The sequence below is a fragment of the Pelobates fuscus genome, chromosome 5, assembly GCF_036172605.1.
Source record: "Pelobates fuscus isolate aPelFus1 chromosome 5, aPelFus1.pri, whole genome shotgun sequence".
Classification (NCBI taxonomy): Eukaryota; Metazoa; Chordata; class Amphibia; order Anura; family Pelobatidae; genus Pelobates; species Pelobates fuscus.
The window spans coordinates 230,044,375-230,060,807 of NC_086321.1; the positions used below are offsets into that span (position 1 = coordinate 230,044,375).

General features: G+C 42.8%; 1 protein-coding gene across 2 annotated transcripts in view; it reads left to right on the top strand.

The window, feature by feature from the left end:
- RIC1 (RIC1 homolog, RAB6A GEF complex partner 1) overlaps positions 1-16,433 on the top strand; it is a 129,026-nt gene that overhangs the window by 70,134 nt on the left and 42,459 nt on the right. For both annotated transcript variants that reach the window (XM_063455100.1, XM_063455101.1), the window contains exons 6-7: positions 916-1,049; positions 6,541-6,632. In XM_063455100.1, coding sequence (XP_063311170.1) covers positions 916-1,049; positions 6,541-6,632 — 226 coding nt within the window. The remainder of the gene's footprint in view (positions 1-915; positions 1,050-6,540; positions 6,633-16,433) is intronic.

The window sequence follows — 16,433 nt, forward strand, 5'->3', positions numbered from 1 at the left end:
CATTAGACGCATTTATGTCAAGCTCAGGGTGCTGCCTGCATAGTATGCCCTTAGTTGGACAGCCTGCATGATTGGCGGGCAGCCTAACATGCATTCATGCCAGGCTGTCCTTCAAATTCTTTGGACAGACATGCCCCCTTTTTGGGCATGTTCTCCCCTTTTGGCAAGTCTGGTCACGTGATTCGCACCGGTGGCCACCCTTTTATCCTGCCCATTGACTGCCTGCTTCACTGGACACTGCTGTTAAGGGTTATGGATTTAATTGAAAGATATAAATTAGAGAGATATTAGCATAGAGTATGTGTTTTCTTGTAGCTGCATCCTATGAGTTTCCCTCCAGTACCATCTCCATCAGATACATGACGCTTGGGAGGTATGATTGTTTTAATGTTTTTGGTCGATAAGATTCCGTAATTAGGCCCATCATAATTGTCAGCACCAGGCCCAGTGTGCTCTTAATCCGGCCCTGTGGTTGCTATAACCATAAGTGGGCAGGGCCTGTCAGAGGTTTCATAGAATAAAGTAATAGAGCACTTAAAGGGACACTATAGTTACTAGAAGCACTATATCTTAAATGTAGTGTCTAGCAACCTGATTTTCTACCTTTTTGTGTTACTATCTGCCACTCCATCTAGAATATAAGATAATTTGAGCAAGGCATTTAACCCCTCTGTTTCTGTTTGTCCAACTCTGGTATAGTATGTCCCTACAGGCTTTTCAATGTAAACACATACACACACACACACACACTCAGATACACACACTTGCACCCACAGATACACACACGAGCCCTGTGCATACATCTACATCGAGATGGACCTAAAATGTTTCTGCTGTTTTCTTTTGATACTCTAGTCTGCAATGCCAGTAATAATAATGTTGCCCCAGCTCATGTGTTTGTGTTTTAACCAACAGGCTCATTCTTGGACTTTGGAGATGTGTTTATCAGAGACATGGAGTACTGCATCACACTGGATGGATTTGCTGTTGTATTTAACGATGGACGCATAGGTTTTATCACACCGTTATCAAGCCATGTCACAGCTGATGTAAGAATCAATGTCTTAAATAAATTCCAGAGCATTCCCATTTGTGTGATTGTTTATCTTCTTGATGTAGGCCAGATTTAAGCACTAGAAGTATATGAGAAAATCATACATGAGATAATCATGTATTCCTTGAAAGAGTTAATTAAAAAAATTAAAATGTTGCTATGCAATGCTTATTTACAAATTCAGACACATGCGAGGTATTATGAAGTCACACAAGTAGTTTTGTATTTTTTTGTTGTTGTTGTGAAAACCATAAAATGTGTGATGTTCTAGACCAGGGGTCCCCAATTAATTTTTCCAGTGAAACCCTTTGACATATCAACATTGTGTGTGTATGTATGTATGTATCTATCTGACACACATATACACATATGAACACAGTGACACATACACACACTCAGCTACACACAGATACACACACTCAACTACACACAGATACACACACACACACACACACACACAGTGTCATATACACTCACTGACATACATACACAGGCACATACAAACACAAACCCACACACAGGCTCATACACGCATACTGACATACACACAGTGACACATACACAAACCTTGACACACACATACACTCTCACTGACAAACACACATACTCTTTGACAGACACACATGCAAACACATATACATTCTCACTGACAAACACATACACACTCACTGACAAGCACACATACACTCACTGACAAACACACATGCAAACACCTTAACAGACACACATAGAATGTATTTATATTTAAATTTCACTCCACCCAGCCTCCCTACCCTTGGGATGGCTGGAATGGAGTCTCTATTTCCCTGTGGTCTGCTGATCTACCGTTTCCCTGGTATTGGGGACATAATACCATGCCACTCTATCTAATAAAATATGTAGTTAGTACTGTGTTCTAAATTTCAGTACTCTCCCTTACAAACGCCAGTGCTTGTAGTTTCACGTGTACCCTGATTCAAACACTAACCCTACTCACCTGAACTTGGATAATGCTTAGTAACTGTGTAAACAGCCTTTTTAATAAGTTAGATAGTGTAGGATAAGTTTATTTAAAATAGGTTATCAGAGGCTTTGGAATTATAAGCCACACAAGCATTGTAGAGATGCTTTTGAGACCAGGAGATTTCGCAGTTGGGCAGCACCTGTTCCATGGTATGTGTTGAAGCTCGCATGTGGGCAAGGACCTTAGGGAGCATTTGCACTAGCATTAAAATTGTACATGCTATAGTCTTTATTACATGTGGATACTGCCTAGCATCATACTAGTGTTGCATATGCTTAAAGGACCACTATAGTGCCAGGAAAACATACTCGTTTTCTTGGCACTATAGTGCCCTGAGGGTGCCCCCACCCTCAGGGACCCCCTCCAGCCGGGCTCTGGGGAGAGGAAAGGGGTTAAAACCTACCTTTCTCCAGCGCCGGGCGGGGAGCTCTTCTCCTCCGATCCTCCTCCTCTCCTCCCATTCGGCTGAATGCGCACGCGCGGCAAGAGCTGCACGCGCATTCAGCCGGTCTCATAGGAAAGCATTATCAATGCTTTCTATGGACGCTTGCAAACTCTCACTGTGATTTTCACAGTGAGAATCACGCAAGCGCCTCTAGCGGCTGTCAATGAGACAGCCACTAGAGGCTTTGAGGGCTGGATTAACCCATTTATAAACATAGCAGTTTCTCTGAAACTGCTATGTTTATTAAAAAAAAAAAAAAAATGGGGTAACCCTAGCTGGACCTGGCACCCAGACCACTTCATTAAGCTGAAGTGGTCTGGGTGCCCAGAGTGGTCCTTTAAGCAATAATAACAACAAAATTAAAAGCCATACACCAATTAGTAGTTGTTTGGAGCTCAGTCTGGTGTATTGTGCCAGTTGAGCCATGTTGGTATTTCCACTCTCTTGTGGATTGTTGTTTGGCTATGGGTTTTTTTTTTTTTTTTTTTTTGGATTCTCAAATGTGTTGCCACGAAATTTGATATTTTTATGTGTAGATTACGGTACTTTGTTTGGTAAAATTTTGTCACTGTTTCAATATGTTCAGCACTCCTATATAATGGGAGCACCAATGTTGACTGAGTCAAAGTGTAGCTAGTAAATAAGAAGTAGCTAAAGTTATAAAATAATTTGATAATTTGCATATTTACTCATTATAATACAAAACCTACCCTAGAGGGTTCCTTTTTATGGAGTTTAACTTTTTATGTCACAATGGAGTCTAATTGTTGGCTGCAGGGAGCAATACATTGTAACTCATTGAATAAATAAGTTGAAAAGAAAATTATAATTTTTCACAAGATGGTATTAAATTAGAAAAAAAGTGACTCACAGAAAAGGCTAGAATATAATTAAAGGAAAACTCCAGTGCCAGGAAAACAATCCGTTTTCCTGGCACTGGAGGTACCCTCTCCCTCCCACCCCCCAATCCCCGGTTACTGAAGGGGTGAAAACCCCTTCAGTCACTTACCTGAGGCAGCGACGATGTCCCTCGTCGCTGTCTCCTCCTCCGCCCCGCTCCACCTACTGTCTCAGTCGGCCAGTGGGCCAGACTGATCCCACACACCGGCCGAGGAGACCTCATGCGCATTAGCGTTCCCTGGAGGAAAGCATTGAAAAAGATTTTCAGTGCTTTCCTATGAGGAAATGAGTGACGCTGGAGGTCCTCACACAGCGTGAGGACGTCCAGCGATGCTCTAGCACAGATAATCTGTGCTATGTGTCAGGAAGTGACCTCTAGTGACTGTCTAGTAGACAGCCACTAGAGGTGGAGTTAACATGCAAGGTAATTATTGCAGTTTATAAAAAAAACTGCAATAATTACACTTGCAGGGTTAAGAGTAGTGGGAGTTGGCACCCAGACCACTCCAATGAGCAGAAGTGGTCTGGGTGCCTGGAGTGTCCCTTTAAAGTAAACAGCATAATTATTACAATTGACCTTCTCCTACAATGGCATTTTATCGAAAATGCATCATGCATCTGGTTATACGCGGAAGTGACTTTTGAGTTCTCTGCCACGTATAAAACATTCTATCTTCTATAGTTCAAGCATTTCCTCGATGTATCTTACTGGAAAACAAATAGCAGTGGAAAGATCAGATTTTGCAAACTGTCATGTTGGTGTTTTCCAAACAATGGGTTCTTGTGAAATCTAAACCTTACTTTGGAACGTTGTCTTTTGAGCATGTCTCTGAATGGTATGAGGCGGTTCTGCTATTGTGATGATTTGGCATTTTTTCTTCACAGAGCACAAGCGTTTATATTAATAGCTTGCATGTAGTCATTGCTCCATTAGTGTGATCTAGCTTCAAATATACTTTATTTATTTATTTATTTTTGTATACATTAATAGATGTTTTTATTACTTGACTTTCAGCTGCAATACACGTTTGCCAGATTTATGATGACAATGTTGTAGCCTTGTCAGTCCATATCCTCTCTTTTTCCTGTACTTCTCTGATTTTGCCAACTGTAGATTTTACCCCCTTATCATGTACAGATCAAAGATTTTTAACTTATTGTTGTGGACCGCTTGGGTTCCTCCGCCAAACACGCTGCCTAGCTATCGCCGGGACACCATAAGCACTTTCAGCCCCTTGCCACCGCAGCTTGGCTGGGGTCTCGCCGTTCCCACCCGAGACCAGGGTCCTGGATCCAGCTCCCAGTGGGCAAAGCTCTCCTCTAGAGAGTATAGCTGTATAGTAAATAATTATTGCGAGTATAGCATTCCCCACATACATTAGCCAAGACTTAATGCTGGGAGTAGTTCTATTTAATGCAAGCAAGCCCTCTCAATTTATACACACAGAGTTAGTTAGACAGCGAGAGATAATAGTCAGGAACTGTACAAACTCTATTATCTCCAGGTATAGAGAAACACACAATTGTATAACACCCCAAAATCCATGGAAACCCCTCACATCCCCGGATAGCCCTTATCTGAGTGACCATCATATCCAAAAATCACTCAGATCGATTCAGTGGTTCGGATTTTCCATGGAAAGCAACTTTTGACCGGCTGCACATGTGGCTTATGCCCACAATAGTTCCATAAGAAAAGTGGTAGTGGTCCTTTAATTTTGAGAGTCTAAAACCGAACAAAATACCGAACCAATTGTTCGCCCAGTTCATGCGAACAATCCTACCGAATGGCACTCTCCTGACATGAATAGCAATGAAGCAGGCGTTCATCAAAGTTCAGCAGTGTTCGCGAGTAAGAGTGTCAGTTTTTAGTTCAATGCACTTGACGACCAAACACCGCTGCCTGCATTAGTGCAAACAAAATGGCGGCCAACTCAGTGCCCACGCGTTCATGCATACAAACTGCGGCCACCCAGCCAAATACTTAGAATCCACAGTGTGAGAACGATGATGGAGGTGTTAGGAGAGGTTAGTAGGGGTTAACAAGCTCAGAGGTGGTCCGCAGTTTGTGGGTTTGTTCAATTACCGTACAATACAGGGAAACTACATAAACCAAGTCTTTTAAAAGGTCTTTTACATGGCCCATAGTTCTTGCGCAGGAGCTCGTGGCAGAGGCATCTTTGCCACACTTATTTTTTTGCCACAAAAGTAAGCATGTGCAGCTATTCAATCATTATGGATATTATAAAAAAAAAAAGAGAACAAACAGATTTCACAGTGATGGATTCAATCAAAATGTGTTATTATTATTATTATTGGCTATACTACCAACTTATTCCGCAGTGCTTTTACAATATCATAAAGGGTAACATTTAACAATAAATGGGGATAATTACAGAATGCCACAGGAACAATAGGTTGATGAGGACCCTGCACCAATGAGCTTGTGCAGTCTGATGGGTAGCAATTCCCATCAGTGTTATACTCTTGCACATGTTCAAGAGTATACCACTGAGGTCTATGAAGGATCACACAAGACCATGGGATCCTGCTTAGACAATGCCTTTCTCCTCTCGGACATAAGAAGTGACAGCCAGGGGAAATGACAATACCTGATGGCTGTAGCTATACCTTTTGTCAAATATTTTTTTTGGCATAGGGAATATTCAAAAGACCTACTGCGGGGACTATTTTGACTTATGAGTTAGGATTTCAGTGAAATTTAACAATCAATGTGAGTATTTTATAAAGATTTTATCTTTATAAAATACTAATTTTGGAGGGGAAGGGTGGCAGTGGCAAAGGTGCTCTAACCCAGTGTTTCCCAACCCAGTCCTCAAGGCACACCTACCAGTCCAGGATTTAAGGATTACCCAGTTTTGTCTAAGGTGTTTTTTCTTTTTTTTTTTTTTTCTAAAAACACCTTAGACAAAACTGGGTAATCCTTAAATCCTGGACTGGTAGGTGTGCCTTGAGGACTGGGTTGGGAAACACTGCTCTAACCAGACACTATATTCACAGGAAATGGGCACACTATGCTTTTTAAAGAGACCAGTTTATAGTTCAATAACCGCTCTAAAGCTTACATTATTATTCCTTTTTATATTGTGTAAAATTGTAACTTCTTTCTCTTTGCAGCAGACCCATGGAGTCTGGGCTCAGGATGTTGTTGATGGGACCTGTGTGGCAGTGAACAGCAAGTACAGGTTAATGGCATTTGGTTGTGCCAAGTAAGTATGCCTATCCCTTGACAATAAACGTTTTGCTTTTATATTGTTTTATTTGTAAGTGGGCCATAAAGTATTATGCGTTAAGAATTTGTGTCATGATTATTCTAATACCTAGTAATAGTATAGTAATAATAATAACTATTGATATTAATAGTTGCCACAATAGACCATGGCTCAAAAGCGTTCCTAAGAGCCAAAAGAGGTAAGAAGAAATTGTTCAGAAATGTCCACCTTCAAAGACCAAGCACAAACTAGAGTACATTTAAAAAAAAAAAAAAAATACCAATACTGTTGATACCATCATATACCAGACTAATAAATGTAAGAGAGGATCTATTTAGATAATAAAAAATAAACATATTCTAAAGGAAGATGTCATTTTAAAGGAACACTATAGTGTCTGGAGCACAAACATATATTCCTAATCCTATAGTGTTAAAAATACCATCTAGCCACCCTTGCAGAGTTTCCCAAATATGACAAATTCTTATCATGCTGATAATCTTTAACCCCTTAAGGACCAAAATTCTGGAATAAAAGGGAATCATGACATGTCACACACGTCATGTGTCCTTAAGGGGTTAAAGTGACATTATAGGCATCATGATTGCTTCATTTCAGTGAAGTGTATGTATTCCCCAGTGCCGTGCTTTCATTTAGCATTACAATGTATTGTTTTAAAGCTAAACAAGAGTGATTGGAAATATTAGTATATAAATTTGAAGGTCAAAGGAAAAAAACTGGAAGTGGGGTAAAGGGGAAAAAAAAAAGTCTTTACTTACTCCTTTGAGACTCCAAATCCTTGTGAAGAAATGCAAAGAAAAAAACAAGAAAAATAATGCCAGAAAAAGCAAAGGCTCGGAATCCAAAAGGAAAGTTCTTTTTTTTCCTCCACAGGGGAAAACAAAAGCCAAAGAGAAATCTTCGTTACATGTTTCAGATGCAATCAGAAGCCAGGGACCTCATTCACACTACTTGACATAGATTTAACACTAAATAGAGGTACTGTCCCAGACTTTAACCAATTCTGTGAGATGAAATGGTTTCTCTTATATGCTATGAAGGAAAAATCTCCCAAGCACACTGTGAGAGAGTGCAATCAATACCATAAAAACACCAAAAATTTATAAAAAAAAAAAAACTACTGCTGAAGTAGGCCTTGAGTAAGCCTTTCCTGGATCCCCAGTTAGAGCCCTTGACTCTTTGGTAATAATCCGGAAATTTGGTGCTTTAAGCATGAGTTTAATGAAGCAGAATAAACATTCCTTCTTTGAGGCTATTCTCTATGATGGAAATGTGTGTGTGTGTATGTGTATGTATATATATATATATATATATATATATATATATATATATATATATATATATATATATATATATATATATATATATATATTCGAGTATAAGCCGACCCGAATATAAGCCGAGGCCCCTAATTTTACCCCAAAAACTGGGAAAACTTATTGACTCGAGTATAAGACTAGGGTGGGAAATGCAGCAGCTACTGGTAAATTTCTAAATAAAATTAGATCCTAAAAAAATTATATTAATTGAATATTTATTTACAGTGTGTGTATATAATGAATGCAGTGTGTGTGATGCAGAGCATTGGTGTGGGGTGGGCATTATTATTATTTTTTTTATTTTTATTTTAATTTTTTTGTTGTCTTTTTTTATTTTATTATTTTATTTTATTATTAAAAAAAAATTTGTCCCCCCTCCCTGCTTGATACATGGCAGGGAGGGGGGCCTCTCCTTCCCTGGTGGTCCAGTGGCATTGGCAGTTCAGTGGGGGGGGAGGGGGTCTGTCAGCGAGCACTTACCTCTCCTGCAGCTCCTGTCAGCTCCCTTCTCCTCCGCGCCGGTCCATGCAGCTCCTCTGTCAGCTCACACTGTAAGTCTCGCGAGAGCCGCACTATGACCCCGCGGCTCTCGCGAGACTTACACTGGGAGCTGACCGAGGTGCTGAACGCACCGGCGCGGAGGAGAAGGGAGCTGCAGGAGAGGTAAGCGCTCGCTGCCAGCCCCCAGTCTGTATTATGGCAATGTAAATTGCCATAATACAGACACTGACTTGAGTATAAGCCGAGTTGGGGGTTTTCAGCACAAAAAATGTGCTGAAAAACTCTGCTTATACTCGAGTATATACGGTATATAGTTAATGCATTGTTAAACACATACACACACTAGACAAGCCATAAAACTTGATTCTACTGTAGAAATCTCACTTTAACAGTGCTCTCACTACTGCAAGGGATTCTGGATAGGCGTATGCAAATTAGCTCAACATAGAACCACTTTTTTGCCTCATAATTCCACTTTATACATGGATTCCTTGGAGTATGCGTCTGCTGTATACAACAGCTTTGAAACACAATTCAGGAAGAGGAGCAAAGCCAGTGAACCACTCATGGACTGCTGTTTTTCTTTTTTTTTTTTTTCATGTTTAGTTTTTGTTTTTTCACAACGTAATCAGTATGACAATGGGGTACAGAAGGGAAAACGGGGAGGGTATTAGTTATATTCTGCTCAATACCAGTACATGTTCATTCAGTTCAATAGTTTTATACACTAGTTTTATACACTCGTTTTATATAATGGTTAGATCAAACATTTCGTGTTGTACAGTGGAATATGCATCTAGGTATTGACATTGGTTTAGATAGTTATGCATATGACATGGACGTTGTCCTCAGTCGTTATCCTCGTTTACTGCTAGAGCTCAGATGGATAAGATATGTAACTTGGTTGTTTGAGGTGGGGGGGTACAGGGAGTAGGGGGGGAAAACCGGGAGAGGAGGGGAACTGGTATACTTAGACAGCGACCCTGAATATTCTTCGTGCAGCAGGGGGTAAGAGGAAGAGCACGTAAGAGCTCACTCGTACTTTGGCTTATAGAATAGTATTACTCGAGTGCGAGTTCTGAGAGGTATGGCACATTGCATTGTAGTGTGACGTGTTTACCGTGTTTTAGTGTGGCTTAATCGCTCTCTATGGTGTGTGTTTGAGGATTTTCACTTTTGTGCAGTGCATCTGCCAACTCGCCCATCTTTTAGCGTGTCTGTTTGGCCTTTCAACCTGTACGCCATACACTCGTAATCAGAAATAGCGTCAATTCTGTTCCACACTTCTAGAGGGGAAGGGGCATGTTTGCTTTTCCAGTGACTGGCTCTACTGGTCTTTGTTGCTGTCAGCAGGTGCATAATGACCCATCTGTTGTTGTCTAAAAGCAATTCTGGGGAGAGATGGAGTAAATAGCATTCCGGCGTGAACGGTATTTTGCGTGGTGTTAACAGTTCGATAGCTTGTTCTATCGCTTGCCAAAGTTCCCTCAGTAGTGGGCAGTCCCAGAATATGTGCCTCATGTTTCCCTTGTGGAGATCGCATCTCCAGCATGTGTAGGGTACCGATGGGTAAATGTTCGCTAACTTGGTAGGTACGAAGTACCACCTCATCAGTATCTTACAGTATGCCTCCCAATGGGTCAGGCTATGGGACACCTTTCTCGTAGCCTGAATCGTTTGTAACCATATTGATGGTTATTCTGATTCACATTGTTCTATGTATTTGTGTTTGTGGAATGGGTCAGCGTCGTTCAGTGCTGTGTAACATAGGGATAGTGGTTTTAGTTGCGGTTTCCCTATGCAGTATAGCCCAAAATGTGTTAGTTGTGACTCATCGCATTGGCGTGTTTGTAGGGATTGGAAAATATGCTTGGTTCTGATGTATGTGAAGACGTCCCTAGGAGGGGTTCAAATTCCCGTTGAAAAACTGGGAATGGTTTGAGACCTTCCCTTGAGTATAGTTGTGATACTGAGATTATTCCCTGTTGCCTCCATGGTTCTATATTGATATCTACTGATAGTTCTGAGATTGTGTGTATTGGGGCAAAGTACATGATGTTGTCTGTGCCTGTGAGCGAACGTGCCCATTTCCTCCAGCTATCTATTAAGAATCTCGTACTGGCCAGGGGTTTGTGTTCGTTTGGGTCCCATGGTTTGTATGATCTTAGCACAGAGTTTACTGTGTACGGTCGTATGCAGGCATTTTCTAGGGGGGTCCAGATTTGGGGGGTAGTGCGTGATAGTGCGTCTAGCCCTTGTGCCAGGACTGCCGCTCTGTAGTAAGCTCTAACGTTTGGGACGCCAAGACCGCCTTTGTTTGGAGAGAGCCATGTGAGGCGTCTGGCTATTCTTGTTTGTTTTTTTTTCTCCATATATATGCATTGAACATGTTCTGGAATCTTTGAAGTAGTTTGTCGCCTAATGGTATGGGTATGGTGCGGAATAAGTATAGGATATGGAGTAGTGCCATTATTTTAACAGTATTAACTCTCCCTAGCCATGATATTTCTAGGTTTTGCCATGCGTCCAACTGTGCTTGGAGCTTGTAGGTTAAAGGGATATGGTTTTCTTGAGGCAACTGGCTGTGTGATTTGGTCAGATTGATTCCCAAGTATTTCAAGGAGGTTTTCCTCCAATCAAAGGGGTGGGTTGCCTTAAGAGACTGAAGCACGTTTGAGGTGATGTTTATGGGTAGTGCTTGTGTTTTTTTATAAATTCTTTATTTTTGATGTGCATGTATAACATTCGCTTGACTGTAATGCCACAACAGCATTCTTAGGTAATATAAACATACAAGAGTTCAAACAGTTGTTAAGCATTTAGAAGGTGCGCACATGTTTTTTTGTTTTTAAACAATAAATGATAAAACAGGTTGAGTACATGCTGGCTGTCTAAGATTAATTACACAGACATTTGGTAACGGTAGCTTATGGATATTAAGTGCATTAATCGTTGTCTCTTTAGCTGCGGCCCTATATATAATCACGCTGAAGCAGGCTATCTAACTAGGCACAACTTACAGTCTATTAGCAGTTAGGTCTCATATCTTAATCAAGATTACTCAGCTTACACAGGTGAGAGATTTGCGTTGCTCTATTCAATAATTGTTATAAGCGATAAGCGAGTACATGAGGAGAGCAGGAAGTGAGAGAGAGAGACAAGAGAGACAAAAGTACAAAGGTTGCGGTAGCATTATGATATTAACGGTTAAATTCTGTGGCTAGCATTCAGGTCATCTTGACTAAAGTAAAGCAAAGGGTTAACAAAGTTAACAGTTACAGGAAACTCATACCCTTAGCCATATCACAGTACTGACATTTCTTGCTAAATCGAGTGAGCATTATGTGGGCGATGCCGTCTAGGCTAGGATCACTTGATTGAAGCATAAATTGTACGCTTACAGTGTTGTAGTCTGCAACCGGTGAAATCTATGCTGCAAATAGTAATGTCAGTATGAGTCTATCTTGCGGTGCCCTGCTGATGTGAGGTAAAGTCCGTTGCAGCTGCAGGGACGTGGTGGCGTGGCACTAGGCCATCCAGCAATGGGGTATTAAGAGTCATCCTATGCCTCTAGCTGGCAGGGGTGAGGCTTCAGCCGGTGTGTCTGTAGGCCTCTGCTCCAGGGCGCCGAGTTTCCATCTCCAACTCTGTAAGGCGTGGAGGCCTCCTGTACCGTCGCTTGGTGTGCTGCTCCTGACCCAGGTAGCCGCCTGGTGGTCATCAATTCGGAGGTGTGCTGGGGTACGTTGCTGGGGCTTTGGGGGTTGCCCAGCGTTCACCTTGCCGCTTGTGTGTGGGTGGGTGCGTGTGCTCAGGTTAGTGCGGTCCGTCTCTCTCCTGTTTGCTTGTCGGTGCTTGCTTGGACGGGCTCCCGCTTGGAATGCCTGCAGTGGGGCGCCAAAATGGCGGCGGCGGGTCAGTGGTCGGATCCACATGGCCACCGCTCGTGCTGCTTGTAGTTTGGACATACCCCTGCTGCACTGCAGCTCATAGAAGGTCGAGCAGAGCCTGTCGAGGGCCTCCATGGAGGAAGGCTGCATGCGGGTGCTCGTGGCTCCCCTTTGTGAACTGTGACGGGCGGCCATCTTAGACGCTCTCCTCCTGACTCGTGCTTCGCCCGTTTATGTGTGCCCTAGGGCTGGTCAGCTTGCCTGGTCTGTCCGTCCAGGAGGACCGGGATATCCCCCACCGGTCCAAAGGGGGGGGGGAATTGGAGACCGCTTTCGTTGCTGAGGGGATCCGGTGTCAGAGAGAGCGGCCGCCTCTCCCCAACTCCGGCTTCTGTAGGCCGCGTTTGCTGTTCCGCCTTTTTAGCTCCTACGGGCTTCAGAAAAGTCTCGTTGTATTCAGAGGTGCACCCCCGACTTGGGTAATGCACCCCGCTGGGTCCTTGGGCTGTTTGGCCCTTGATATTGCCGATTTTCCTGCCCGTTGAGCAGGAGCTCGTGTCCCCTGCTTCTGCTTAGTTCGACGGCCAGCGTGTTTTTTTAAGATTGTTTTTGTAATATGATGCTTGTCCGTATTGTAGAAGAAGTGTCATCAGGTTTGGGATGGAGTAAGTAGGGTTTGTGAGGAAGAGAAGTACGTCATTCGCGAAGAGAGCTATTTTGTGGGTCCCTGCAGGGGTGGATAGACCCTCTATTCCCTGATGTTTTTTAATGTGTAGTATAAGAGGTTCCAGACAGAGTATAAACAAAAGTGGGGATAATGGGCAGCCTTGGCGTGTGCCGTTGCTAATGTGGAATTTATCTGATATGAATCTGGAGTTGAAGATCCTTGCCGACGGGGACTGGTACAAGGCCATAATTCCCCTCAGGGTTTGTGTTGAGAGTCCCATTTTAAGCAGTGTAGCTTTCATGTATGCCCAGTTCAGGCGGTCAAAAGCCTTCTCGGCCTCGAGCGCCAGAACTGTTCCTGCTTGTTGGTTTTTTTTTGCCCAGTTGATTAAATTTATAAAGTGTCTGGTGTTGTCACCTGCCTGCCTCACCGGGACAAATCCTGCTTGTTCTATTGATACTAAATCTTTGAGATGGATTTTCAGTCTTAGCGCCCAGAGTTTCGCATTTAGCGTGATGACTGCATTTAGTAATGATATAGGGCGTAAGTTTTCGCCTTGTATGGGGGGGGGGGGCTTGCCGGGTTTGGGCAGAGTGACCACGTGTGCTTCCAACATTTCCATTGGGAGGGTGCCCGACATTTTTATGGTGTTTAACAGCATGGTGAGATGTGGTGTTAGGAGCGATTCTAGTTTATGATAATAGTAATTAAATAGTCCGTCTGGGCCTGGAGCTTTGTGTTTGGGTAGGGAAAGGATGGCCCTGCGAATTTCATCGTTTGTAAACGGATATATCTTTCAAGAAATCATCTATATCTTTGATGTTTGGTTGTGGCAGTGTGGAGTCGTTTTTAAGATTGTATAGTCGGTCATAGTACTCTGCTAGTTCATTGACAATCTCTAGCGGACTGTATAGCTTGCCTTTTGTGGGAGATACAATGTAGGGAATTTTGGATTGCAGTTGTTTAGGTTTTAGTTTGTTGGCTAACATTTTACCTGCTTAATTCCCCTGTGTGTAATATTTGAGTTTGAGTGATCGCACCCACCTTTCGGTAGTTATAAGGTCGAGTGCGTGTAATTCTTTCTGCACCTCATTGATGCATGCAGTTAAGGATTTGCGTGGGTTGGATTTGTTTTGTGTTTCTACGTTTTTTAGTTCTCGTTGCAGGGATCTATGGGTGTCAATTGTGTTTTTTTTTTTTTCGTTTTGAGCCTTCCCTAATGAATATCCCTCTCATGACCGCCTTGTGTGCGACCCAAATGGTTTGGATTGGGCTGTCGTGTTGTGCGTGAAATAGTCGGACGCCTCCTTGGTTACATTATCTAGCACTTGTGGGTTGTCTAGGAGACTTTCATTTAGTCTCCACTTCCCTCTACCTCTAGCTTGGTGTAGGGAGCGAAATGTGATTGTCAGTGGAGCGTGGTCTGACCAGGTCCTCTGGCCTATTTGCACTTCCTCTATGTTCATCAATGTGGCTTTATCTACCAGACAGAAGTCAATTCTGGAGTACGTTCTATGTACCTGCGAGAAATAAGTGTAGTCTCTCTCTCGGGGTCATATAGGTTGTTGGCGAAGAGTGTTTTGCTTAATTCGCTACAATTGGAGACTGCGTGTGAGGTTGGGGGATTGTTTTGTTCCCTTTGTATGTCTAGTGTCGGGTCCAGGGTACTATTGAAGTCTCCACATAAGATTGTGTGGCCTGTTCGGATTTTGTCTATTAGTTTCATGGATTCGCGTATAAATGCGATCTGGGCCTCATTTGGGGCGTAGAGGGAGACGATTGTGACTAGCATGTCATTTAGGTTACCTAGCAGAATTAGCAGTCTACCCGTCGTGTCTGTATGTCTCTTTGTTTCCTGAAATACCCAGTCTTTGTGGAAGAGGATGGCAACCCCCTTGGATTTGTGAGGTGAGTATGCATGGAATACCTGGGGATAATGAGTAGAGCGTATTTGGGGAGGGTTGCGGATACAGAAGTGTGTCTCCTGGAGACATATGATAGCGGCTTTTGATTTGTGCATAGCTTGGACAGCCAGACGCCTTTTGTGCGGGCTATTGAGGCCTTTTACATTGAGGGAGTGAATTTTGAATGTGGCTACCGCCATATAGTTGTGTGTGAGGGATGATGCTCATGTAACATGTGCCCATTGTTCTCGCATGTTATGTTAGGGGTGTCGCATTCCAACCCAGCATAGGGTTCTCGGGTTGGTGTGTGCTTGTCTGGGTTTGTTATACAATGCCTGCTTGGCGTTTGTTTCTCTTGTTGGCGGTTTTTGTGCTCTCTCGAGTGTTGCGTGAGTGGTATTTCGGGGTAACCACGTGTCGAGTAAAACTCATGTGTTCGGGGACTGGTGTTGTGTATACCTTCAAAGAACAACATAAAACATATCCGTAGAAACTGCAATAACGGGGTTAAACTTAAGGGGAAAGAACTAAAGTCTACCTGCCTAATGCGCAGGGACAGAATCTGCCTCTTGTAGGAGACTGCCATCTCTCTAGGCTTGGGCAGTGGGGGGGGGGTGGGAGTCTCCGCCGACATTTAGCCTCTATTGGTAAATTAGCCTTTCGAGCCTTCCTATTGTAAAGGAGTTCTCAGTACCATTAGGCCTTCCAAGTTGCCTAGATGTCTGTCAACAGTGGCATACAATCAAAGTATTTGGTGGTCGTTATTCCACGTCCATGATAGTGCTAGTGGTAGGGTTTTAAGGAAAAACGGCTGTGTGAAAGGTGATGTTCCCCTACACAGTGTAATATTACGTCTAGGTTGGTTAACATCATACAGTATAATAACGTGCCCATATTAACAATTGAGTACATAACATTTTACATTGGTGGTTTAAAGTCACTACTTGTAGGCTTTGCTAGTATTGCCGATGCAGAGTAAGGTCTTATTTATGTAAACTCAATAACTAAGTAAATTCAATATCTAACGGCAGCGCTGACTTGGTTATTGCCACATGAGGCTTAACAAACCACCATTGCGCTGTATACAAAGCTCGACCAACCCTGCACACTATGGTAAGCGTTCAGTTGGTACCTCTATCATGGGAGCTGCGGGGTGAGGTTTAGTGCATCGTTGTTATGTTGTACATTAATATTACAGGTTTGGCTAGCATAGTATGTATGGTAAGACATTGCGTTTACAGCCCTATTGATACTTAAGTGATCGAAGCCACTCTGGTACTGCATGGTAGTTTCAGATTATTAGTCCTCATGATTTATTGGAGGTCTCGAAGGTGATCCCACCATAGTCCATTCTGCTCTCATTTTCTTTGGGTGTGGCTTCTGCTGGGAGTTTTGGCCCAGGTTGTGATGAAGGCCCCATTCTTTGATTTTCGCCATTCCAACTTCAGGTTCTAAGATTACTTCTGTTTTTCCTTTGTGCCATACCAGTAGTTTGG